This window comes from Mesoplodon mirus (genome assembly GCF_964341445.2).
Source record: "Mesoplodon mirus genome assembly, chromosome: 18".
Classification (NCBI taxonomy): Eukaryota; Metazoa; Chordata; class Mammalia; order Artiodactyla; family Ziphiidae; genus Mesoplodon; species Mesoplodon mirus.
In genome coordinates, this window is record NC_138994.1 from 37,010,683 (window position 1) to 37,035,445 (window position 24,763).

The window sequence follows — 24,763 nt, forward strand, 5'->3', positions numbered from 1 at the left end:
ACCTCTAGACATGTTGAGCTTGCGACGTCCATGAGAGTTTCATGTGGAGACGCCAAGAAGCTGCTGGACTAGGGTCTGAAGCTCAGGAGAAAGCCCTGGGCTTGAGCTACAGGTTTAGAGTCCTTTCTCAGGGTAAAGACGCTACTCAAAGCCTTGAGACCGAAAGAGAAGGGCAGGCAGTGTAGTTGAAAAAGAGAGACCCAAGGACTGAGCCTTAGGTCTGGACAGAATAAGATGTGGCCATTGCTGGGGATGGGGAGAAAAAAAGTGAGGGAAGGAAGCGGGCGTGAGTGGGGAATTATTTGGGGCTGTGGTTCATCAGATCAGAATCAGAATGGAGCACCATTAATGGTGACCAAGGGGTCTGTTTCCCCCCAACTCCACTCCTACCTGCCTGCCTCTAGCTGTGTACAATCCCAGTGGTCTGATGATGGGCAGGGCCGTCAGCTGCTCATTCCATGCTTCTGCACTCTTTCACCACCACCCCTCGGTCTCATAAAGGTTTGGTCATTCATTCAACAAATCTTTGCTGAATGCCTATATATGTGCCAGGCCCTGAGTGAACAAGCTAGACAAGGCCTGTGCCCTTCTGGAGCTTATACTCCATAAGGGGGCTGGGGCAGATAATAAACAATCAACAAATAGACAAACAAGAACATTCCTAATCCAGGGTAAAAGAATAGAGAATGCCCTGCTTTGGTGCAGGGGATCATGAAAATTCTCTTCCAGGAGGGGACATCCGAGCTGAGACCTGAGCGCTAAAAGGATGATGGCCATCAGATCTGGGGGTCAAGGATCTGGCTGGAGGGAGGCTTGCAGTGCTGCAGGGGAATGTTGAAGGCCAGTGTGCTGATCATGGTGAGGAGCCCCCTCACATGGGACCTTGGAGGCTATGGTTAGGAATTTGGTTTTATTCTAAGTGTGACGAGGACACCTCCCGTGGGTTTAAGCAGAGGACTCACGTGACAACATTTCACAGACCTCACTGGGTTGGTCAGATGGAGAGCAGACAGTAGGGGCCAGAGTGGAGGCAGCGAAAGGAGTTAGGAGGGTTTTCGAGCTGAGGCCACAGGTGGCATCTTGCACTAGGATGGGCCAGGATGCACGTTGTCTTGAACGAACGGGTGGGTCAGGCAGTCATACATATATCAAGCTCTTCTCTGGGTCCAGGCCTATGCAAGGCCAAGAAAAGCACCTCCTAAAGAAACATGAGCGAGGTACAGTCCTTGCCCTCAGCTTACTGAAAGCTGAATTACAGGAAACTCAGACCACACATATTAAGGTGCCGGGTAAACACAAAGCAACCAGTAAGTCAGTGCATAGGAGAGGCTGACTAGGTGCAGAAGGGGGACTGGAAACAGTAACTGGCTACCGCGTAAAGGGGAGACTTTGGAGCCTTCTCCAGACGGGCGGGGCGGCTCATTTTCCAGCGGGCAGCGGCAGAGGGTCGCGAGCAGCGCTGCCTCCCCGCCCCCAGCCCACGGGCCCGCGTGGCGGCGGGGCCTGGATTGTCCAAGAACTTGGCTCCGGGCTCCAGTTTCCCAACTCACTCGGAGCTCAGAGAAGCGGTGACTCAGGCGAGGGCCCTCCCGACACGCCGCGTTCTCAGCCGGCCTGCAGTGACTCACCACCTCGCTCCCTCCCTCACCGCTGACCCCGGGCCAATCCCTTAAGGAGTCTACACCCCACTCTTCTCACTTGGCCGGGACAATTGCCTGGTGGAGTTTTTAGCTCCCCGGGGGCAGGGCTTCTGTCAGCAACCGTCCAGGTTCCTCGAGAGAGGCTTCGCCTAGGGGCTGGTGGAGCGTAAAACCTTTGGGTGGACCTGAAGGCCCCAGGCCCTCCCCGTGCACCGAAGGAGGGCTTTAATGCCTGTGCATTCTTCTAATTTCAGAGCCTTTCAACAGCATTTTATACCGAATACAATTTCGCAAGTCTTGGTGTCCTGGAGGAATTTTCCCTTGGACACCTCTTGGTCAAAATTTGCTTGGGGAAAACAAAAAAGCAACCAGAGTAGGCCCCCAAAGTCTGCAAAGCAGAGACCAGTGGCAATGGGAGGTGAGAGTGCGGCGGACTGACCAACGGGCCCCGGGGCAAGGGGACCACCGCGCGAGGGCGCGGGCCGAAGCTCTACTCGCCCGCGCAACCGAAAGCGGGCGGCGAGTATCGCGAGAGCGCTCAGCTCCCCTGCAGCGAGCCCTCGGGCAGGAGCAGAGGCCCAGGCGGCGGGCGTGGGCTGCGGGGACGCTCGCCTGGTTCTCCGGCTGGCATCTCGGCGCCCCTACTTCCAGCGCGCCCCGTCGCAGCCAGGCGACCTGAGCGTCCCCCAACCAGCCTTGGGCCGGAGTGCTGCCCGCAGTCCTCCGCTCGCCCGGCCGCCGGCGCTCGCCGCCCGGCTGGGACCCGGCAGGTGGACTGCGGCGGGCGCACCCTCCTTCCGGCCCCGGCCCCTCCCTCGAGCCCTGGCGCGCCTCTGCTCCCCGGCCAGAGCTCGCCATCTGCGCCCCCGAGTTACCTGCCTCGGGAAGTCCCAGTTCGCAAGCAGCCGGGACTGTAAAAGGGTGGATTCGGCAGAGCCCAAAACCACATTTCTAGGGGAGGGGTGGGGTCCCCATCTAGAGGGTCGCAGATCGCATTACCGGCCGAGGGGAGGAGACAGCGGAAGGGAGAGTCAACAGAGGTAAAAGTTGCTTTTCGCTTACTACTCCCCCTCCCCCTCCCTTACGCGCTGCGATGCCGGTAGGCTCGGGGACACAGTGTCCGCCCCGGAACGGTTTGGCAGGACAGAGGTATCTTTCCATACGCGGATGCTGCAGTCAGAGCGCCGCTTGGCCTGCAGGGCTGCCGGGCTCCGGGGCCCCGAGGGCGACCCCCGTCTGCCCGGGGGCGGGAAGCAGAAGCCCGCCTCCGGGCACCGAAGATCTAGAGCAATAACAGACGCATAAATAAACCAATGAGCGGCTCTTTGCTGCCAGCAGCAGGGAAACCTCGGGCTGATTAAATGCAGACGCGGGGTGTCTTCCAGGACAGGAGGGCGGCGGGGTAGAGGGAACCGGCGTGGAGGCGAAGGGTGGGGGGAAGGGAGGCCGGGGCAGGAGCGACGGGAAAGACCCAAAGCCACGTTTTTGTTTTTGTTTTTTTTTTGCTGTACGCGGGCCTCTCACTGCTGTGGCCTCTCCCGTTGCGGAGCACAGGCTCCGGACGCACAGGCCCAGCGGCCATGGCTCACGGGCCCAGCCGCTCCGCGGCACATGGGATCCTCCCAGACCGGGGCACGAACCCGTATCCCCTGCATCGGCAGGCGGACTCTCAACCACTGCGCCACCAGGGAGGCCCCAAAGCCACGTTTTTAAACATGGCGTGGGGGGGGGCGGTTTTAAAGGCAACCAGTACGGGGGAGGAGGGGACCGGTCTGCGGGCCTCTGGACCTTTTTTAATACATATTACTTTGAATACATATTACCATGTGAAGTGTTAGTATTCACTTCAAAGTGAAGTTGGTGGTTGGCCACCGAACAGGTTGTCACACGAAGCATTCTAAAATGGGAAATGCCATAGTACTGAAGTTTGTGGTGAAGCGAGGGTCTGTGTCTTTGAACACATCGCTTTTTTAGTCTGCCCTTTTGGCTGGGAAGCTGGGACAATATTTTTAGGTAAGGCGGGAGTTTTGGGGAGTCAGTAAGTGCCTCTCTATCAGCTGGTGTGCTTGATTTTTGCAGTTGTTAGCAAGAAGTTTCATTTCTAATACCATAAGTATTCAATCTACATTGTTTTAAAGTCTGTATACATTTATGGACAGTCCAGTGTTTTACTGGAGCAGGGAGTGATGCCAAAATAACAGGGGAAATCATTTCTACTTGCAAAGGACCTTGTGTAGTTTAAAACTATAGAGCATATTCATGAAAGGCTAAGAATATTGCAGAGGGACCTACAACTAAGTAGACCAGATCTTACACATGCACTTTTGTCCTCTGTTTAAGAAGTAGGCATGGTATTGATATTAAATGCAAATTAGTCTATAATTATCTGTCAGACTCTATTTAAGATTCTAAATACAGGCCCAGCACAAGAAGTAAGGCCCTTTGCCTGTTGTTTTAAATGCTTAACAGTTTGAAATGCCTAGTAGACTTGGGGCCAAGTTTATCAACTTGTCGATAAACAAGAGATGGGGAGGAGCTACTTAAAAATTATAAACAAAGTGTTATGGCTGTTTATTTCCATAAACTTAGATAAGTATACATGCAAATATAATGTGATTTCTAAATAATAGTTTGAATTGTTTTCTAGGAGAGAAGTATGATATGTGTGGAGAGTGTGGCCGCAGCAGCTTGTAGTTCATTTAAATTGCTGGGTGTAGTCAGGATGACTTCGGTAGCACTGGCTAGGAGCCACATAAAACTTAGTGGTCTGTCACTTCACCGGTGGCTGAGATTATACTTTTGAGCTATCCTGAATTTAATAAGGTTAATATTCCTCTTTCAAAAATAAATAGTAGATATAACATGAAGATTTTTAATTTATATGTATATATATGTGTGTACATATATATTTATATATGTATCTATCTTTATTTTAAAAGCTACCAATTGTCTAAAGCAAATTGAACGTTTTTCAGCATACTACTAAAGAGTCATACCAACTTGTTTACTGGTGTAAATTGTACTGGGTCAGTTTCTCCAAGGGCAGGAAGTTGTCTGGTAAAGCCAGAATTTGTTTTTTTTTGTTTTGTTTTTTTTGCGGTAGGCAGGCCTCTCACTGCTGTGGCCTCTCCCGTTGTGGAGCACAGGCTCCGGACGCGCAGGCTCAGCGGCCATGGCTCACGGGCCCAGCCGCTCCGCGGCATGTGGGATCTTCCCGGACCGGGGTACGAACCCGTGTCCCCTGCATCAGCAGGCGGACTCTCAACCACTGCGCCACCAGAGAAGCCCCTAAAGCCAGAATTTGTGTGTTCAACTTGTTTTGACCCCCAGAAACCCTGATTCATCATTAGGTTCTTCAAAGAATGCAGGCACATTTTTTTGAGTAAACCATTGTGACGTGTGAATGTTTGTGATTTTTGTTATTTCTGTGCCATATTTTAGGTGTTCTCGGAACATCTGAATTTGCCTTTTTGCTTTCTTCTGTCGATATTCTCCTAGTGGTGAAAATAATCCTGTGAGGCGAGCTTCCTTTCAGTAGGCAATATGTGTAACTAATATAGTTTAAAAACTTATTTATTTTTATGTAAAACTGATGCATGCTATGGTCAACAAATCCAAGCAGTGCTAAGTGTATATAGGAAAAAAGATAAAAAGCCTCTGCTCTCCTTCCTCCATCGTTAGCCATGTCCCCCTAATCTGACCGTAGAAAGCAGTTGGTGTTACTTGGTGTTTGGAAGACCTCTCTTGACTCGGTGCGCGGGCAGTAGTGAAAGCAGAGGGAGAAGTCATGGAAGGCATGGCCACGGAACCCGTTTAGATGTTAGGCAGGTATTCCACCCTTATTTCCTGTGATGTTAATTAATATTGATCATCTTAAACTTCCATTAGTTTAAGATAACTGTAATTGAATTGTTAGTGAAACACTCAAACAGTTAATTGCATTGTCAGGTTGGTAAAGTTTTGATTTGTTGATCTTGTAAGGAAATAAATGTTTGGAAATTGAATTCACGTAACCTTAGGGCTGGGAGTAATGTTGGTAATTATCATCTGTGGAATTTTATGATGAGATGCACAGTATACTTACTCTAGGCTTTTTATAACTCATTATGTTTCCTTTAGTTTTCAGAACAACTCCAAGATAGCTGTTATTTCTGCTTTGCAGAGGAGATTTAGGTTAAATGTGAATTAACGAACATAACGTCGCAAGACCAGTAAGTGGTGGTGCTGGCGCTGTGCCTTGGAAAGGGCGTTCTCTTTCCACTGCAGTATGCTCTGCTGCTTCTATCTAGTCTGTCTTATTTTCCAGATGAGGAAATTGAGGCCTGGAGAAGTCAAGTGACTTTCCCAAGGTCATACAGCTGATTAGTAGTAACATTAAACCAAACTTTTATCTCAGGACTCTTGGTCCTGGCTGGTTATGCTGCATTTTACTGAAGTACTGTGGACCAAAGGACCATATGCTGTGACCACTGGATACAAATGCTTCAGAACTGATACATCAGCAGTGGTGTTTTCTAGTATGTATTCAAAGGTTCCTTCTCTCTCTTTCAGAAATTATAAAGAGCTCTGATGGGCTCTTTGGGTGATACCCAGTGCAGTGAACTGCAGGTGAGTAAGGTCTGGGAGAGCCTTATTTACAAAGCAAGGACTTGGTAATGCCTGAGGAAAAGACCAAAGGGACTTAATCTAGAGGAGGGTGTCTGGTCAGCAAGATGAGCTGGGACAAGGTGGAGGAAGTAGGGCCCTGGTGCAGCAGCGGTGACCTGACTCAATTGGCTACTTCTGGGGCCGACTGGATGATGGTGAACCTACTCCAAACAGACTGCCTGATGCTTTGTCAGTTTGTTTGAAGAGAAGTGAGGGTAGGTTAATCTTCCACTTCTGTTTTGAATGAGTAACTGCACAGGGATTCAACCTATCTGCATATGATTGGCTCTTCAGAGGTCCTTCAGTTTTTGTGTCAACATTCTTGAGTGTTGACCGCCCAGTGCTCTGATGAACGGGTTAAGTGTTACATTGTCTGTTTTTCCTGTTATCTACTATGTGTGTATTGTCATGAATGACTATATATCTGCATTTCTGAGGATCTGGATACCAGGAACATACCAATGGAAACAGAAGGTTAAACTTTTTCCCTAATGGTTGTATTAGTCCTTCAAATTATTTGTTTATTGCTGAAATGCCCTAAGAATGACATTTTAGTCTTGAGTATTTATTATTTCACAGTAATTAATCTTCTTGGTCCATTATAGTATCTTGGCCATTCAGTATTAAACTAAGAAAATGGTAATACTACAGAAAAACAATGAGAAGACTGTTCTAATATTGTCCTTGTGGGGCATCAGTGCTAAAATTATTTTTTGATGTATTTTTAATGCTAGTCCCAGAGACTTTAATGAGACAATGCTATATACTTTTAGGGTTTATAATTAAACTTAGGCTTGGCTACTTATTGATTGCTAAAGTAAAACATTGTTGTAGGGGTTCTTTGTTTCTTGAGTTAGGGTAGTTTGCACGATTCATCCCCCACAGGTTCATGGGGATGATCAGAAGGCTAGCTGAGCTGGTTTCTTGGTCCTTGGAAAGCTGGGGTCTGGGTTGTCATAGGTCATTGTGATCAGAAGTACATGAGCGTTCTCAGTTAAGGCCAAAGTGAGCAATAAAAGAGAGGTGTGGACCTCTTCCTGAGACTATATCGAGTTTGCATCCTGGGACCCCTAAGTTTGCTCAGTATGGTAGAACTTTCTCTCTTAAATTATAAAATAATTTAAGAATTGTTATTAAGTAAATTGTTAAATATTTGGGTTACTACCCCTAAAACAGTTGATTTTATTTTTGGCATTCTGTTAAAAATATATATAGAGAGATATATATCTCTCTATATCTATCTATATATACATACACACACACATAGATTATTGTACTCCTTTTTAATTATAATGTAAATAATTTGAATTTTTCCTACTTATTAGATTATGAAACATTTCCATGTTATAGTTGTCACAATTTTAATTGACATGATTACACTTTGAGAGGCTGCAAAATATTTCATCAAGTCATGCCGTCAATAATTTACTTAACTCTTTTTATGTTAGTTATTTATGTTGCTGGCTCGTTTTCAGTTAATACTTTAATGTACATTATTGTAGATATTATTGTACTTTTCTTCGGGCTCATTATATCTCTAGGATAAATTTTTGAATGCATTATTGTGTTAAATGGTATGAATGTTTTTATGGTTTTTGATATATATATCGCCATCCTGTTTTTCAAGAATGTTATACCAGTTTGTACTACTAAGAGATATACAGATGTACCTGTTTCGCCATAACTGGATATAAATACATTTTTTCCTTAAAAGTTTTTGCTTATTTAATAGTGTAAATTGGCCTTTGTACTTCTTTGTTCTATAATGTTGAATTTTTCTCTTTGAGTCTCTTCATGGTGAATTGTTTGTTCATATCCTTTGCTATTTTAATCAGTAAACTATCGATGTGGGCTTTGGATGGTAAGGCAAGTATAACCAGCTAATAAACAGGTGATTATTAAAAAGATGATCAGAACCTGTTCGGGGAGAATGTTCAGAGAGAGTCTAGTCTGGATGGTAAGTTTTCTTGAGAACATAGTGGTTGAAGGGGAACGGGTGAGTTATTCCAAGGTTCAGCTCAGCACATGTTTAGTGCGCATCCATTGTGTACCACGTGTTGCATCCTCTTAGTGCTTCTCAAGTCATCGTGGCGTATACTTGGCTGAAGGAGGAGGCTGCTTGAGGCTGCTTGAGGCTTGACTTGTGGGACTTTGGCTGCTGAAGTCTCTTTGTGGAGGGCTGAGGGGATGACTGACTAGAACCTCTTTAGCTCATTCAGGGCATACCACAGTGCCACGGCACAGTCTTTGAGAAGCTCTGTTCTGAAGGATACAAAGACGAATAAAGCATCATTTCCTCTGACAAGGAGCGAATCATCTAGTAGAGAGAGTAGGGGCACCAAAACAAGAAAGGACTAATAGGAATTTGAAGGGTGCTGTAAGAGGGGTTCAGACAAGGTGCTTAGGGGTTCAGTGGACGGAGTGATACTGCCCCCTTGGGGATGTAAGGGAACACTTCAACTGAGGAGGTGGCATTTAAATTGCACCACTGTGAAATTGAGGCGCCAGGGCAAGAAGAGGGCATTCTGGAGGGAAGGGTAGCTTGAGCAAAGGCTGAGGGGTGGTGTTGGAAATGAGGTGGATGTCCGGAAACTGAGTATCCAAATTACCCGGACCCTGGGTTACATGAAAGAACATAGTGGACAGTGAGGCTGTTGAGAGGTCATGACTGGGTTTTGGAGAATGCATATGATGGATTGTGAGTGAGGAGAAACTAGAGACAGGGTTTTCAGTCGAGTTCATGGCACTACTCCAGGTGAGGGATGATGAGTGCCTGAGTTAGTGTGCTTGGGAATGAAAGGAGGTGGTGGAGTCAAGAGGTACTTTGGAGGTTGAACAGAGAGATGTGGTGACTGATTAGGTAGGAGGGGAAGGAACAGTCAGTTCTGTGTCTTAAGTCAGAGATGATGCTGAGGTATTTGTGGTTGGATGGCTGGCAGAATGGGACAGCAGGAATACAGAGGTCAGGAGGAAGAGCAGGTCTTAGGGGTTTAGAATAGAGAAAAGATGATTTTGGTTTTGTGTGTTGAGTTTAAGGAACTAGTAGAAAGGTGAAATCAGAATCTTAACCCTGGAAGGAACAGATGAGGAAGTTCAGGGCCCAGAGGAGCTAGAGGGACCAGTGAGGTCTCACAGTTAGATAAAGCAGAGTGAAGACTGAAGCTTCCTGATTCCCAGTGCAGCACTCTCTTCAGTGCCTCAGACTGAGAAACTTCTCTGCTGTGGTGTTTTCCTCGCACCCAGGTGTGCTCAATAGGAAGTTGGAAGTGGCAGAGCTTATGTTGGGAGTGAAGAGTTTATTTTTTAATTACATTTTTTTATTATGGAAAATTTCAGATGTATAGAAGTGGAAAGGGTATAATCAATCCCACTGTACCCATTGTTCAACTTTAATAGTTAGTGATGTTGTTTCCTCTGTTTCCTCCCTCTCCATCAATTCTATTGAAGCAAATCGGATAAAGTGTTTTGGTGAACTTGAACTCTGGGTATCTGTAGCTAAGGAGAATTGAACAGTTCAGTAGCGTATGTTCTGAGCTTTCTGGGTGGGGGTCTAGAGTGAACAGAAGTAGCATTAATTGCCAGGATTCCTGGGCAAGTCACTTACGTCTTCTGAGCCTTCGTTTGTCTGTGAGACGGAGGTAATAATGGCAGCGTCACAGAATCACCTGAGATAAGGTGTAGAAAACCCTCTGTGAACTGTGAGCCTGAAGTGTTATGCAGATTTTAGTTGTTGGTAATAACAGAAAGGTAGTGCTATTCCTTTGGGCTTCTGTGTTGCTGGCATTCAATACATTTTTATTATTCAACAAAGAATGATGTGAGGTACCTGAGGCTTCAACAGGGAACAAAACAGACAAAATCTCAGCTCTCCTGGAACTCATGTTCTAGGTCTGGAGTATAATAGGAAGCTACTACCTTCATAGTGATTAGTGTGGGCCAGACACTGTTCTAAGTGCTTTCATATTTTACCCTATTTAATTCTTGCAGTAATGCCTTGAAGTGTAGCCCTGTTATTATTCCCATTTTGCAGATTTGGAAATCAAAGCAGATTTTTAAGCAGATTGCCTCAGGTCACAATGCCAGGATTCAGATTCAGGCAGAGCTGGCTTCAAGCCTGTACTCTTACCCCTGTGCCATTAAAACGCTTTAGCTCATTCATGGCGTACTAGTGTTTGGTACAAATACAAAAGGTAGGCCCTGATTGAAATTATTCCTAAACAAGTAAGTGTTCTCTTCTTGAGGGAGAAAAAAAGACAAAACCAAATGAAAAAAATGGCAGTACACAGTTCTCTGTGGATGGGCGTATATTAGTATTCTTACACAGAAAAGAATGTTTCTTCCTAACTTTTTATAGGCTTCAGCAACTTTCTTGGATTCTTTAGATACAAATGGCCACCTCAGTGGAATGAAGTCATTTTCCTGCTGGTACTTGGGAAGAGTCTCTTCTTGAATGAATCTCCTTCTTGCTTACAATTCTTCTTTTTTCTCCTACTCCTCTCTTTCCTTACCTTGGGGCAGTTCCCTTCTCTGATTTCCCCTGTTGTCTGATCCTCCTTTTCCTCACAGCTGTGGTGTCCCTTCCCAGTGTCATCAGCTGCCCATGTTCTCAGGGATTTCCTTCCTTCTGCTTTTGCCTTCTCTTCCCTAGCCTGCCTCTGTCCGTCTTCTTGGGCCTTACCCTCTGTTGTGGCTCTTCTGAGTTTCTTCAGCGGGACTAACGTCAGGACCAATTTCCCGCCTCTGGCTCTGGCTCTGCCTTGCCAGCTCGTGGTTCTTCTTCCTGGGCAGGGAAGATGGGGAAATGGGCAGTGAGCATTCCTTAAGTTTGCATCAGGATTAGGACATGGGCCTCACTCCTTTTAAGGAGGGTTAGGAGGGTATTATGGCTTGCATACCTGTGGGGTTTTTTTTGAATATTGTTAAAATATACATAACATAAAATTTACCATTTTAATCATTTTAGCATACAATTCAGTGTCATTAAGTGCATTCACATTGTTGTACAACCATCACCACCATCCATCTCCAGAACTTCATCTTCCCAAATTGAAGTCTGTACTCATTAAACACTAACCCTCCATCCCCCTCTCCCTCAAGCACCTGGCAAACATCATTCTACTTTCTGTTTCTCAGAATTTGAATAGGGTCCATTCATACCATAGGTACCTCATGTAAGTGCACTGATACAATATTTGTCTTTTTGTGACTGGCTAATTTCACTTAGCCTGTCTTCAAGGTTCATCCATATTGTAGCACGTGGCAGCATTTTCTTCCTTTTTAAGGCTAAATACTATGCCATTGTATGTAAATACCACATTTTTTTAAATCCGTCCAGTTTTTGATAGACACTCAGGTTGCTTCCACGTTTTGGCTGTTGTGAATAATGTTGCTGTGAACTTGGGTGTATACATATCTGTTCAGGTCCCTACTTTCAGTTCTTTCAGGAAATACCCAGAAGAATTGTTAGATCATATGGTAATTCTGTGTTTAATTTTTTGAGGAATCCCCATATTGTATTCCATAGCAGTAGCACCGTTTGATGTCCACCAGAAATGTAAAAGGGTTCCAATTTCTCCACATCCTCACAAACAGTTATTTTCTATTTTTCGGATAGTAGCCATCCTAATGGGTGTGAAATGATAATATATACTTGTTTTTAAAGGTGTTTTATGTAGAATAATAGAATTTCAGGACTGGAAATGGTATTAAAGATTTCTGGTTCAATTAGCTGTAGACAGCAACAAATGTTCTCATATGTCTTAGCATTTTCACTTCTTTCTCAGTTGGAGAAAGGCATTTTGGGCAGATGGGTCTCTACTGGATCTTCGGCTCAAGATGAACTATGTCTGACCCAGGCAGGGTACATGGAATGCAGCTTTGCCAGAGATCTGCTCTTCTCTTCTGCCAGTGACTCTCTTTCTTATACTTCTTTACAGTTTCCAACTGTGTCTTCTGGGTTATTTAATCTTCTTTCCAGCTTCTTTAAGGGATAAGGTAATTGTATTCAAATAAACATTTTTATTTAAAAAAACTAGGTAAGTTAGCAATTAATGAGCCCAAGATCAGTATAAACTGCTCAGATGATTAAAAAGACTATTCAATATCAATTTGAAGGAAACCTAAATATTACTCCTGGATGTTAGCTATAATTCCTTACTATGGAAAATAAGTCACCCCTTTTCAATTTTTTTTTTAATTTGGAGGAGATGAGTTAAGCAGCATAAAATAAAATATATTTTATATTTACGAGAAGATTATAACTTCTGGATTAGTTTGGGTTTTGAATCATTTTTAAGTTAAAGAAAACTGTTAGGGCCTCCCTGGTGGCGCAGTGGTTGAGAGTCCGCCTGCCGATGCAGGGGATACGGGTTCGTGCCCCGGTCTGGGAGGATCCCATATGCCGCGGAGCGGCTGGGCCCGTGAGCCATGGCCGCTGGGCCTGCGCATCCGGAGCCTGTGCTCCGCAACGGGGGAGGCCACAACAGTGAGAGGCCCGCATACCGCAAAAAGAAAAAAAAAAAAAAAAGAAAACTGTTAGTTTAATTTATATTATGAAAATCTTTACGCCTACAGCAAAGTTGTAAGAATAGTATAATCAATACCCAATTGTTAGCGTTATGTCATAATTTGCCTTGTCTCCCTTTCTCTGTCAAATAGATAGAATTTTTTTTTCCTGAGCCAGCTGAAAGTAAGTGGCAGACATCTTACATGGCATTTCATTCATACTTCATCATGTGTCTCCTAAGAATGAGGACATATTTCTTCATAAACATAATACCATTATCACACCTAAGAAGATAATTCAGTAATACTAATAGTTATACTATCAGATATCAAGTCCATGTATAATTTTTCCTATTTCTTCCCAAAATATATTTTATTTCTTTAGTTTGTTTTTGACTCTTTAGTTTCTTTTTTTTAAATTAATTTATTTAATGTATTTATTTTTGGCTGCGTTGGGTCTTCGTTGCTGTGTGTGGGCTTTCTCTAGTTGCGGCGAGCAGGGGCTACTCTTCATTGCGGTGCACGCGCTTCTCACTGTGTTGGCTTCCCTTGTTGTGGAGCACGGGCTCTAGGCGTGTGGGCTTCAGCAGTTGTGGCGCACGGGCTTACTTGCTCTGCAGCATGTGGGATCTTCCCGGACCAGGGCTCAAACCCGTGTCCCCTGCACTGGCAGGCGGATTCTTTACCACTGCCCCACCAGTTCTTCTTTTATAAAAAAATTATTTCCTCATTTGTTTTTATGTGATGATGCCTTTATTTATTTATTTTTATTATTGTTTATTTTTGGCTGTGTTGGGTCTTTGTTGCTGCGTGCGGGCTTTCTCTAGTTGTGGCAAGTGGGGGCTACTCTTTATTGTGGTGCGCGGAATTCTCATTGTGGTGGCTTCTCTTGTTGCGGAGCACGGGCTCTAAGTGCGCAGGCTTCAGTAATTGCAGCACCCAGGCTCAGTAGTTGCGGCACACAGGCCCTAGAGTGTGTGGGCTTCAGTAGTTGCGGCGTGTGGCCTCAGTAGTTGTGGCTCGCAGGCTCTAGAGCGCAGGCTCAGTAGTTGTGACGTACGGGCTTAGTTGCTCTGCGGTATGTGGGATCTTCTCGGACCAGGGCTGGAACCCGTGTCCCCTGCATTGGGAGATGGATTCTTAACCACTGCACCACCAGGAAAGTCCCAGACGTTCCTTTTTTTAATCACAATTTTGAAGAGTCCTGGTTCATGTATTTCATAGACTGTCCCTCAACTTGGGTTTGTGTGATGTTCTCCTCATGACTGGAATGGAGTTAGGGTTTTGGGGAAGGAGATGTTTACTTTTAATATTTTGTTTCATCTCTCTCTCTTGGATTTTTATATAAGATATTCAGAGCATATAGATATATATTTTAAAAAGCATGCTTGTAGACTATTATTTTATAATCTGCTTGCTATTTTGTAATCTGGTTGGGATGATGGTGGTATGCTTTTTTTTTTTTTTTCAGTACGCGGCCTCTCACTATTGTGGCCTCTCCTGTTGCAGAGCACAGGCTCCGGACGCGCAGGTTCAGTGGCCACGGCTAACAAGCCTGGCCGCTCCGCGGCATGTGGGATCTTCCCGAACCGGGGCACGAACCCGTGTCCCCTGCATCGGCAGGCGGACTCTCAACCACTGCGCCACCAGGGATGCCCATTTTTTATTTTTTTGCGGTACGCGGGCCTCTCACTGTTGTGGCCTCTCCTGTTGTGGAGCACAGGCGCCGGACGCGCAGGCTCAACGGCCATGGCTCACGGGCCCAGCCGCTCCACGGCATGTGGGATCCTCCCGGACTGGGCCACGAACCCGTGTCCCCTGCATCGGCAGGCGGACTCTCAACCACTGCGCCACCAGGGAAGCCCGGTACACTTTTGTTTTAATTATGCAGTTGGCTCTCTTGCGTTGATGTACATTTTATTTATAAAGCTCCACTGCTTTGGATTATGATGTGTTTACAAGGCTACACAGATAATCTGGAAGGGAAAATGAAGAAATACAAATGACAGAAAATATTTTATAATAATAAAATTTTCTTGGCAAGCAGCAACCTTTTCTCAAAGTCAGTCTTTTAATATAATTTGCTTGCCTCATAAATATGGATTTTTTGTTTTTTCATATCTTTATTGATTAGTAAGCATAGTAAATGACTTGGGAGGAATCTCACTCTCTTCAAGAAATAATTTGGAATTATTGATCCAGAATGCTGACAGTTCTCAAAAATGGGTCAGGAAAATCAAAGTAATAGATGGAAAAACAATCTCAATTTTAGCTCTTGATATAACTTTTCTTAAAGTTAGGGTTCTTTTTTATAATTTAAGTTACTAAAACAGATGGTGGAAGGTCCATCAAGATATTTATTTTATGTATTTAAAGCATTTTACTTTGCTGTATTGAATTCCATTCATTCTGGAATTTAGGAGAATTTACCTCTTTATGAAAGAGATGATTCAAAGTAGAAAATGATTGCTGACCTTCGCTTCCAGTTTTCTTCTCAATAGACTTAGTCTCTCTTCTAATGCTTCTTGCATACTCAGTAATTGTATAAGTTTTAGAGAAAAATTCAAGTCTGGCTGAATATTAAGCACAGTACACTAAATAAAGCTTTTTTCCTTTGCAGAATATTTTACATGTGTGTCCCATAGATTCATCAGAGATTCTAGTTTTGGATAAAGGCAAGTACATTTAAAGACAATACAACATCCCTATCTATGACATTGGCATTCAAATGAGAAGTGAATTTGGTTCAGGACAGTTCTTGAACTGCTTAGCATTTAGGTTATTTTAGGTCAACTCTTTGGGAAATTCAATTAGAGTATTTATTGAATGGTTTTAGTGAGCTGATTGGTTGTCATGTCATGTCATAGATGATATAAAACATGACTCCTATTTATAAAATAGTTGTGTTGGTCAGATAAGGCATCTTACATGATGTATTTAATCCAAGATAATGGATGAGTAAGAGGCAGATCATTGTCTAGGAAGTAATTTTGGTTTTGAGAGAGGCATTCTTAGGGAAATAGGCCTTGAAGTGTTCATTTAGAGCTGGGCAGGATTGAGGTCCGGAGAGAGGAGGGAAAGGATATTTGGGTAGAGGGAAGGGCATTGGCAGAGCCTCAGAGGCCTGACGGTTCCTGGGGCCTGTGTGGGAATGGTGGGAAAGTTGGGTTGCAGTCAGCCTGTGGGTGGCCTGGACGTTGGGTAATGAGCGTGGCCGTCAGTTTATGGGCGCCCTCTCTAGAGTGGTGTGTAACTTGCTTCCTCCCTGAGGAAGTGTGACACGCTTGTGCTAGCTGCAGTGTCTTCCCCACAGCTGTGCTGTCCATTGAGGAGAAGGGGGCTTGCTCTGCCATGGCTTCCTTACTCTTCAGGGTATGGCGTGTGAGTTATTTTAATAATGTATCAATCTGCCTTTTCTTTCTTTTGTCACAATGCATTTACTTTCTAACGTGGTCTTGTTTTCAGGGTAATAATTGGGTTTCCACAGGGAAAATAATAATGTGTGAGGCAAATTATTGACTTCAATAATGAATCTCTAATATTTTTCTAGTAGTTCTTCTTTTGTTTAAATTTTTGTTTCGTTAGTTATGTAAAGAAACTTATGGATAGTAATTTCTGCTCAGGTGGATAGTGGTACTGTTTAGCACAGCTCATTGGTCTTATGAAACCTTTGCAAATGCAGTCTGATTCATTCCAGCCAAGTTAATTATGAGGTACATCATTTTTTTCCCTTAATGGAGACAAATGTAAAAGACAGAGATACAGAAATCATCTTCAGTTTAGATTGAAGAAATTTTAGTTACTACTCTTTGTTCCTGCTATTTGATCACAGTTTATTTTTATTTTTTGAAGTCTGTCTCTAATCAAATAAGATTTAATGTTTTAGAAGTAATAGAGGACCATGACTAAACTAATAAGAAAAGTTAATTTAAGGACAAGAATTGATTTTTAAAAACATAAAAGTACATTTCATGACTTGATTTCAAGATGATCTGGTGGTATCCTTATACTGTCGCAGAAGGAAGTCCACAGTGGGACGAGAATGATGCTTACAAATCAGCACCCTTATTATCTATTACTGAACATGTCTTAGTCCAGGCCAGTCTGCCTACCACCTCTGTGGAACACTGTTGATTTCATTTTTCTTCCAGTATTTACTTTTGGTCCTGGACCAATTATCTATCTGTGATGGGATTCTTCAAAAGTATCCTACATTTTGTACTTAGTGAACTAGTGATTGTTCTGTTTGCAGACATTCTTTCTGAGGCTCTACTCTTGCCTCGAAAACCTACATTTGCAGAAAGGGAAATGTATAGGTTCTCCTTTTCAATGTATTTATTTTTATTTATTTTTTATTTATTTTTGTCTGTGTTGGGTCTTCGTTTCTGTGCAAGGGCCTTCTCTAGTTGTGGCGAGCGGGGGCCACTCCTCATCATGGTGCGTGGGCCTCTCACTGCCGTGGCCCCTCTTGTTGCGGAGCACAGGCTCTAGATGCGCATGCTCAGTAGTTGTGGCTCACGGGCCCAGTTGCCCCGTGGCATGTGGGATCCTCCCATTCCAGGTCTCGAACCCGTGTCCCCCCCATCGGCAGGCAGACTCTCAACCACTGCGCCACCAGGGAAGCCCAGGTTTACCTTTTATTAACAAACTTATCCTTCTTTATTTCTTTCCAGTTTTTAAAAACCGTGTCCATTGTGACATTGAGATTCATATTTAAACATAATTTTAAAATTTTATTCTTAAAATTATCATACAGTAAAAGTAACTTTTTTCTTTTATCCTGTTAATTTAACACGTGTAGTTTGTGCAACCATCACTACAATCAGAATACAGAATAATATTATCACCCCCCAGAATTCCCTGATGCTATCCTTTTATAGTTAACTGTCCCCATCCTATAACCTCTGCAACCACTGACCTTTTCTCCATCCCTATAGTTTTGTCTTTTTGAGAATGTCCTATACATGGAATCATACATGTAAGCTTTTGAGACTGGGTTCTTTTACTCTGTCTTTGAGATTCATCTAAGTTATTGCATGTATTGAAAGTTTATTCCTTTTTATTACTGAGTAGTTTTCCATTGTCACTCATTAAAGGACATTTGCGTTGTTTCCAATTTTTAACATTTAGGAATAGAGCTGCTGTAAACATTTGTGTACAGACTTTTGTGCAAACATAGTTTTCATTTCTCTATCTCTAGGGTAGCTGTCTCTGGGGAGAGGGGATTGCTGGATGGTATAGTGAGTATATTTTTAACTTTATAAGAAACTGTCAACCCTTTTTCCAGAGTGTCTGTACCATTTTATACTCTCCCACTAGCAATGTACGAGAATTCCACCTATTCCACATCACTGACACTATCAGTGATTTTAATTTAGCCATTCTAATAGGTATGTGGTAGTATCTTATCATGGTTTTAATTTGCATTTCTCTGATGACTAATGCCATTGGACATCTTTTCATGTGCGTATTTGCCATCATTAGATCCTCTTGGTGGAGTGCCATTGAAATCTTTTGCCTAGCTTTTAATTGGGTTGTTTTCTTACTGTTGAGTTTTGAGAATTCTTTATATATTTGGATACAAATCCTTTTTCAGGTATGTGATTTGCCGTTGGTTTTTTCTCAGTCTTTAGCTTGGCTTCGTATCCTTCTAACATAATAGTGTCTTTCAAAGAGGAAAAAGGTTTAATTTTGAGAAAGTCCAGTTCATAAATTGTTTTCTTTTTTATATTATACTAAGATGGGTAGATTTTAAAATAAGTTTCTGTTCTATAAAAGTGGTGAAAAGTAACTTAGTGATGGGAATGTCCTCATAAAGTTGACTTTGTGGAAGGTGCAAATGTTATTTTCTGGAAAGGTAGTACTAATTAATATACCTCTTAGTCTTGGGAACATCTAGGACTTTTGTTTAACCAAAGGATGCAATTGGTTGAGGTTTGTGAGGGTTTTCACACTTTTTAAAAAAATGATGATCACTAATGTGGTTAAATATGTATACTTTCGTAATGCAGAACTATGTAGGAATTAGTCCTTAAGACTCTTCCAGGGTTAAAAGAGTGGTATATTACATTCCCATTTGATGCTTTGGGGAGTGCCTGAGTTTGAGTTTCTGCTTCACTGGAACAGCATTAGAACTCTGAGTGTAGGTTCAGATTCAGTGGCATGGCTAAAAGCACGAGCTGCATCAGAATGTCTGCATTTGAATCCTGCCTTTTATTTACAGTGTAACTGTGGGTGAGTAACTTAACTTGTCTGTGCTTCAGTTTCCTTATCTGTTAGTGGGAATGATAATAATAACATCCACCTTGTAAGGTCATTATGAGGACTCAAGCAGATTACATAATATAGTCATTTCAACGGCCTCTGGCCCGCAGGAAGCATTCAGCAAATGGCTCTTGTTATTATTCTTATTATTATTGCTGAAATAGCTTTATGATAAAATTGTTTAAACAAATGTTTTGGAATATTTTCAAGAGTCAGAATAACCACATATCACACTAAGTCATTTCTCTCCCATGCCCACTTTTTTCTCTTTGCACTTGTTATTATTAATCAATACCTGTGACCAGTGTTTTTAATAATCATGTATATATATACACTGTTTTACAAGCCAGCTATCAGTTCATTCCATTTTTCACATCCTGTGAGGTACTAATCAGATATACACATATACATCAGTTCGCTTCAGCTGCCTGAAATATCAACCTAAATTGGCTTAAGCTGGAAAGAAATTTGAGTTAGGCTCACCTAACTGCAAAGTCAGGCACAGCTAGCTGGATTCAGGGCTCAAGTAAAGTCATCAGGACTCAGGTTCTCCCCACGAGTCAACTCTGCCTTTTCCTGTATGGACTTCAGTTGTCGGAACTGTATGTTAGAAACTTGGCTGTAGCATATTCACCCCCTGTAGCCTGTCAGCGTTTAGATTCAGCCGGAAAGAGCGCCTGTCTCTTTCCCAGAAGCCTCAGCAAAAGTCTCGTGATGTCTCATTGGCTCTTATGGGGTCACATGTCTGACCTGGAGCCAATCGCTGTTTGAGGCTGTGAGACTGGGATTGGCCAGTTCTGGTCACGTGTCACCCGTGGCTCTTTGGCGGAGTCGAGCCCACCGGAGCCACGCTGACTGAGAGGCGGGGAGAGGTACCTACTCTGAGGGACTTTGTGGGCTTTTATTACCAGAAAAAGGGCTGGACGCTGGCTGGTCAAACGACTAATGTGCTGTTAGGCTCTTTTTGTAGATCGGCAACGGATCACAGGGGTTAATGGATTTGAATTAGACCGGATTTGAATTAGAACCTTGGTTACTGATTCCAGCTTTTTTGTCTCCAGGAATGCCGTTCCCCACGGGGGCAGGAGTTTGCAGAAAGTTAGTGTTGTGTATTCTTTTGGTGAAAGTCGGATAATGTTTAACAGGAAGAGAAAGAGTCAAGGCAAATAGGGGTGGCCTTCTCAATGGGTGGACGTGGTGCTTCTTCCCACACTGGTGGGTTTAAGCGACTCAGCGCCCTTCTCCGGGCCTTTCTGTCCCCGTGGCAGAGGCTGTACAAGACCCAGCTTGGTCAGTGTCTGTCCGCTACATGGCAGGGTTGCATGCTGTAGACACGGGTGTATCCGTGTATCCCGGCCAAGAGTGTTGGCTACATGGTGAGGTGTGTCTGGTGCTGGCGTCGTTTAGAGGTAGTTTCTAGATCTCTGTATTTTTTTTTTTTTTTTTTTGTGATACGCGGGCCTCTCACTGTTGTGGCCTCTCCCGTTGCGGAGCACAGGCTCCGGACGCGCAGGCCCAGCAGCCATCGCTCACGGGCCCAGCCGCTCCGCGGCTTGTGGGATCTTCCCGGACCGGGGCACGAATCCGTGTCCCCTACATCGGCAGGCGGACTCTCAACCACTGCGCCACCAGGGAAGCCCTAGATCTCTGTATTTTTTATAGTCCATTTTAGTGTGGCTTGAGACATTGTCTCACTTTGACTTCGGCTGGCAGTTTCTATTTTATGTTTTTCAAGAAGACGCTTGAACTTCTTCAGGAGTATGTGTAGCCAGGTCATGCTGTTTTCTGAAGAACCAGAGAAGGCAGTTACCAGAGACCTGCCTTGTATGGAGAGCTACGCTACAGAAGTACCCGCAGTGAGGTTCAGGGAGACCGCAGTTAGAAATGAACTGTTGGGACCTGATTAATTGTGGTAGGCATCTTCATATCCAGTGCTGAGGTGGGCACCTGAGCCTACATATCAGAGACATTAACGCTTGAAATTAAGTCAGTTCCCCCCATAGCTCCCGGAGTTAGTAATTCTGTCCCTAATCTCTACTTCTGTGTTACTTTTATTGAGATATCCCTGGCTGATATGTTTGGTGATTAATGTTGATGGTAGGCTTTGTGATCTCCCCTCAGAGCCAGTTTTAGGGGTTAGCTTGTGTTTGTCAGTGATGTACAAGTACACTTGTTTCTCCAATGGCTATTGGAGAGCATAATCACTCTTATGATTGCATAATCATAACCATTATTATTTTACCGAGATGGTGAAAATGGGTGAAAATAATTCCTCTGTCAAGTAGATAAAGTAGTTACATAGCATGATATTTTATTTTCTAAAAATAGAGTGTTGTATGTTGAAATCTGTAAAGTGATTTCCACTTTGTATAAATTGAAAATATGGAATTTTAGTGAAATAACAATAGCTAACACTTACTGAGCACTCACTGTATGCCAGGCATTCTTTTAAGCACTTTACATGTATTATTTCGCTTAATTCTTAAGTGAAAATAAATAACCATAGGAGGTAGGTATTAGTTGTCTCCTTGCCATTTTAGAGGTGAGCAAGTTGAGATACTTGAGGCTAAGTCATTTGCTCCAGGTCACACAGCTGGTGAGTGACACAGTTGGTGAGTGACAGCTGGTGAGTTCTGAATGTAAGTCCTCTGGCTCCAAGCCTGTGCTTTGGATCACTATGCTGTGTTCTGTCCCTAGTAAAGATTTTAGCTCATGTGTTGTTAGTTTTTCTTTTCATTTTGCTTCTTTTTGTAATATTTTCTAGATGTGGGCTAGGAGTTTTATAGAGAAGATTTGCTAATTCTAGGACCTTTGGAATCCATGGATTTATCCATCTTCTGTTGCTGTTATTTGGCAAGCAAACACTCTATGCTTGTTTAGATCAGTAGGTGTCAACCAGGAATGATTTTGCCCCCCAGGGGACATTTGCTGATGTCTGCAGACAGACATCTTTAGTTGTCGTAAGTCAGGAGACGTGCTCCTGGCACCTAGTGGTCAGAGGCCAGGATGCTGCTGAAACATTTATGAAGCACAGGACAGCCTTCCGCAACAAAGAATTGTTCAGCCCAAAATGTCAATAGCATCAACTCTGGCCTATAGAATAAGTGACTGATGATCTTGTAATGCCATTCTGATCTCTAACGGGCAAAGTCACATTAGTAATGTAGAAATGATTACTTTTGATGTTTTGATGTTTGTTTGATAATTGATTTCCCCAAATGAATGCATGTTTGTATAAGGGACATAAACACCAACCATAACTTAAATATTGAAGTTCCCTTAAAGTAAACTGGGAATTATAGCCCACTGAGGGAGAGCTGAGGAAGTTTAAAGGGAGGCCATGTAATGCCTGAGGATACAATACTCTAAATATTTGTTGGATTACCTTGTGAATTACACAATTAGAATTCATTTTTTGTGTTGTATTAACTTGTCAAATGTATAAACATTTTAAATATCCTGTAATTTTTAAAACCGTGTTTTGGTATATTTTTAATTAAAAATTTCATACTGAGAAAAGTGGAGAATCTTACATTGTACCCCGTGTATGTACCACCCATATTTAACAAATGCTAACAAATACTGAAGTCCATTTTGAGCTCTTTCTCATCCCATCCCTTAGGAGTTTCTACATTTTTTATTATACCAAACATCTCAAAAGTTGAAGGGGCCTGGAACTCTTCCGTTGTCTGTCGTCAGGCCTCACTCACTGCTGCTGCCTTTTGTCTGCCTGTCAGCTTCTCCCCTCATCTTTCACTGCAGTATATAGGCGGTAGAGGGCGGAGCCAGGTTGTCTTTTCAAAGCTGGAAAGGCCAGGCCGAGAGTGGATGCGTAGGCTGGAGGGAGGCGGGAGGACAATAAGTATGGGTTTCCCCCAATGACTGAAAGCAGAGCGTTCCCATGAAACCTTTCATAAGCCGAAGTGGCGTAAAGCGAAGAAGCAGTGACCATAGGACACATCTTGCTAACGGATGCACAGAATAAATTGAGCTAAAGTACGGAAGCTCAGTGACAGTTCAAAGCTATGGTGGCTTGATGCTGAGGTGCTGAGTGTGGTTCCCAGGAAGGAGCTGGGTGGTGCCCCTTGCACCCGCTTTTGCAGCGCACAGTGCGAATTGCCTCTGTACGGGCTGCTGCACAACACGTGCCGGGCACTGTTCTCATTTTCCCCCCTTTTTTGTGAAAATAGATACCTCTTTGGATTTCTTTTGGTTGGGAAAACAGGCGCTAACGTGGGTCTTTCTTAAAAGCGAAGTGGCATAAATTGAGCTTTGGAAGGATGGAGGAGACCTGTACCTTGGGGCCGTTTGGTGAGGTAGAAAGTGGGGAGAGTGAGCGAGGGTGGGAAGAGGCAAGAAGAGCAGTCTCGGAACCAACAGAGATGGTGGTGGGAGGTCTGCAAGCGTGGTCCGCCGGAGCAATGTTGTGACTGTCAGGTCAGAGTATCTTAGGTCTTCTTTGCCCAGGATTGCTGCTCCCTGCATTATGAGTGGTATAGCTCAGGAGAGGCTGCGCTTGAATTCTCAATCTCTATTACTTGGACTGCTTAGTGGTCTGTTATTAATGGCAATGCCTGCTTATCACCAGTTGTTCACAGGACTTCTACATGATAGGTTCCTTCTTTTTTTTTTTTTTTTTTTGACCACACCATGCCGCCTGCGGGATCTTAGTTCCCCGACCAGGGATCAAACCCTCTCCCCACCCCTTTCCGCCGTGGAGGAAGCGCGGAGTCCCAACCACTGCACTGCCCGATAGGTTCCTTCTTTACTTAAAGACCTCCCATCATGCTCCATTGCTATGGAATAAAGCCCTCACTTCCTGTGGCATTGGAGGGCATTCTTAGCTCCTTTCCCTCTTTCTCTGACACACCTGGAGTGTATCATGTGCTTTTTCTTGTCTTGGTGACTTCTTGTGCATTCTCTCTGATAAACTCCCCTGTGCTCTCCCTATCATCTCTGCACAGTGAACTTGTGTTCTTCTTTTGAGGGCAGCTCATGCCTTTCGGCAGATGGAAGGTATTTCTTGCTATTTTTCATTTGTGCTTTGCCTGTCTTGCTAGAATCTGAGTTTCTTGAAAGCAGTGATGGCATGCTTCCTCTTTGCGTTTAGTGCTGCTAACACAGGGCCTGGCCTCAGGAAATGTTTGCTGAACTGAATTAATAGCCAGTTCGAACTTGCCCTTGAGCCAGTGTTTTGTACTGGTGGGAAAAATCCTACACGGTGTGGACTTTGATTCTCTGAAGTGTCAGTTACAGTATTGTAAGACGGAAGATAGGAGCCTGGGATAGGAAACAGTTTTGCACCTTCTGGTTTTTTTTTTTTTTTTTTTTTTTTGCGGTACGCGGGCCTCTCACTGTTGTGGCCTCTCCCGTTGCGCAGCACAGACTCCGGACGCGCAGGCACAGCAGCCATGGCTCATGGGCCCAGCCACTCTGCGGCATGTGGTATCTTCCTGAACCGGGACACAAACCCGTGTCCCCTGCATCGGCAGGCGGACTCTCAACCACTGCGCCACCAGGGAAGCCCAGTTTTTTATTTTTTTGCGGTACGCGGGCCTCTCACTGTTGTGGCCTCTCCTGTTGTGGAGCACAGGCGCCGGACGCGCAGGCTCAACGGCCATGGCTCACGGGCCCAGCCGCTCCACGGCATGTGGGATCCTCCCGGACTGGGGCACGAACCCGTGTCCCCTGCATCGGCAGGTGGACTC

At 44.0% G+C, this 24,763-nt stretch overlaps 1 protein-coding gene and 1 pseudogene across 2 annotated transcripts in view; one reads left to right on the forward strand and one right to left on the reverse strand.

The window, feature by feature from the left end:
• Nucleotides 1-2,498, reverse strand: part of LOC309793399 (forkhead box protein J1-like) — a 185,166-nt pseudogene extending 182,668 nt beyond the window's left edge. Inside the window, exon 1 of the transcript in view lies at nucleotides 2,135-2,498. The product of the transcript in view is annotated as a forkhead box protein J1-like (transcript). The remainder of the gene's footprint in view (nucleotides 1-2,134) is intronic.
• Nucleotides 2,499-2,733: 235 nt separating this feature from the next.
• Nucleotides 2,734-24,763, forward strand: part of LOC309793400 (RAD52 motif-containing protein 1-like) — a gene marked incomplete at both ends in the record, with an annotated part of 118,702 nt that continues 96,672 nt past the window's right edge. Inside the window, one exon of the mRNA XM_082603871.1 lies at nucleotides 2,734-2,739. Within this exon, the coding sequence (XP_082459997.1) occupies nucleotides 2,734-2,739 (6 nt within the window). The remainder of the gene's footprint in view (nucleotides 2,740-24,763) is intronic.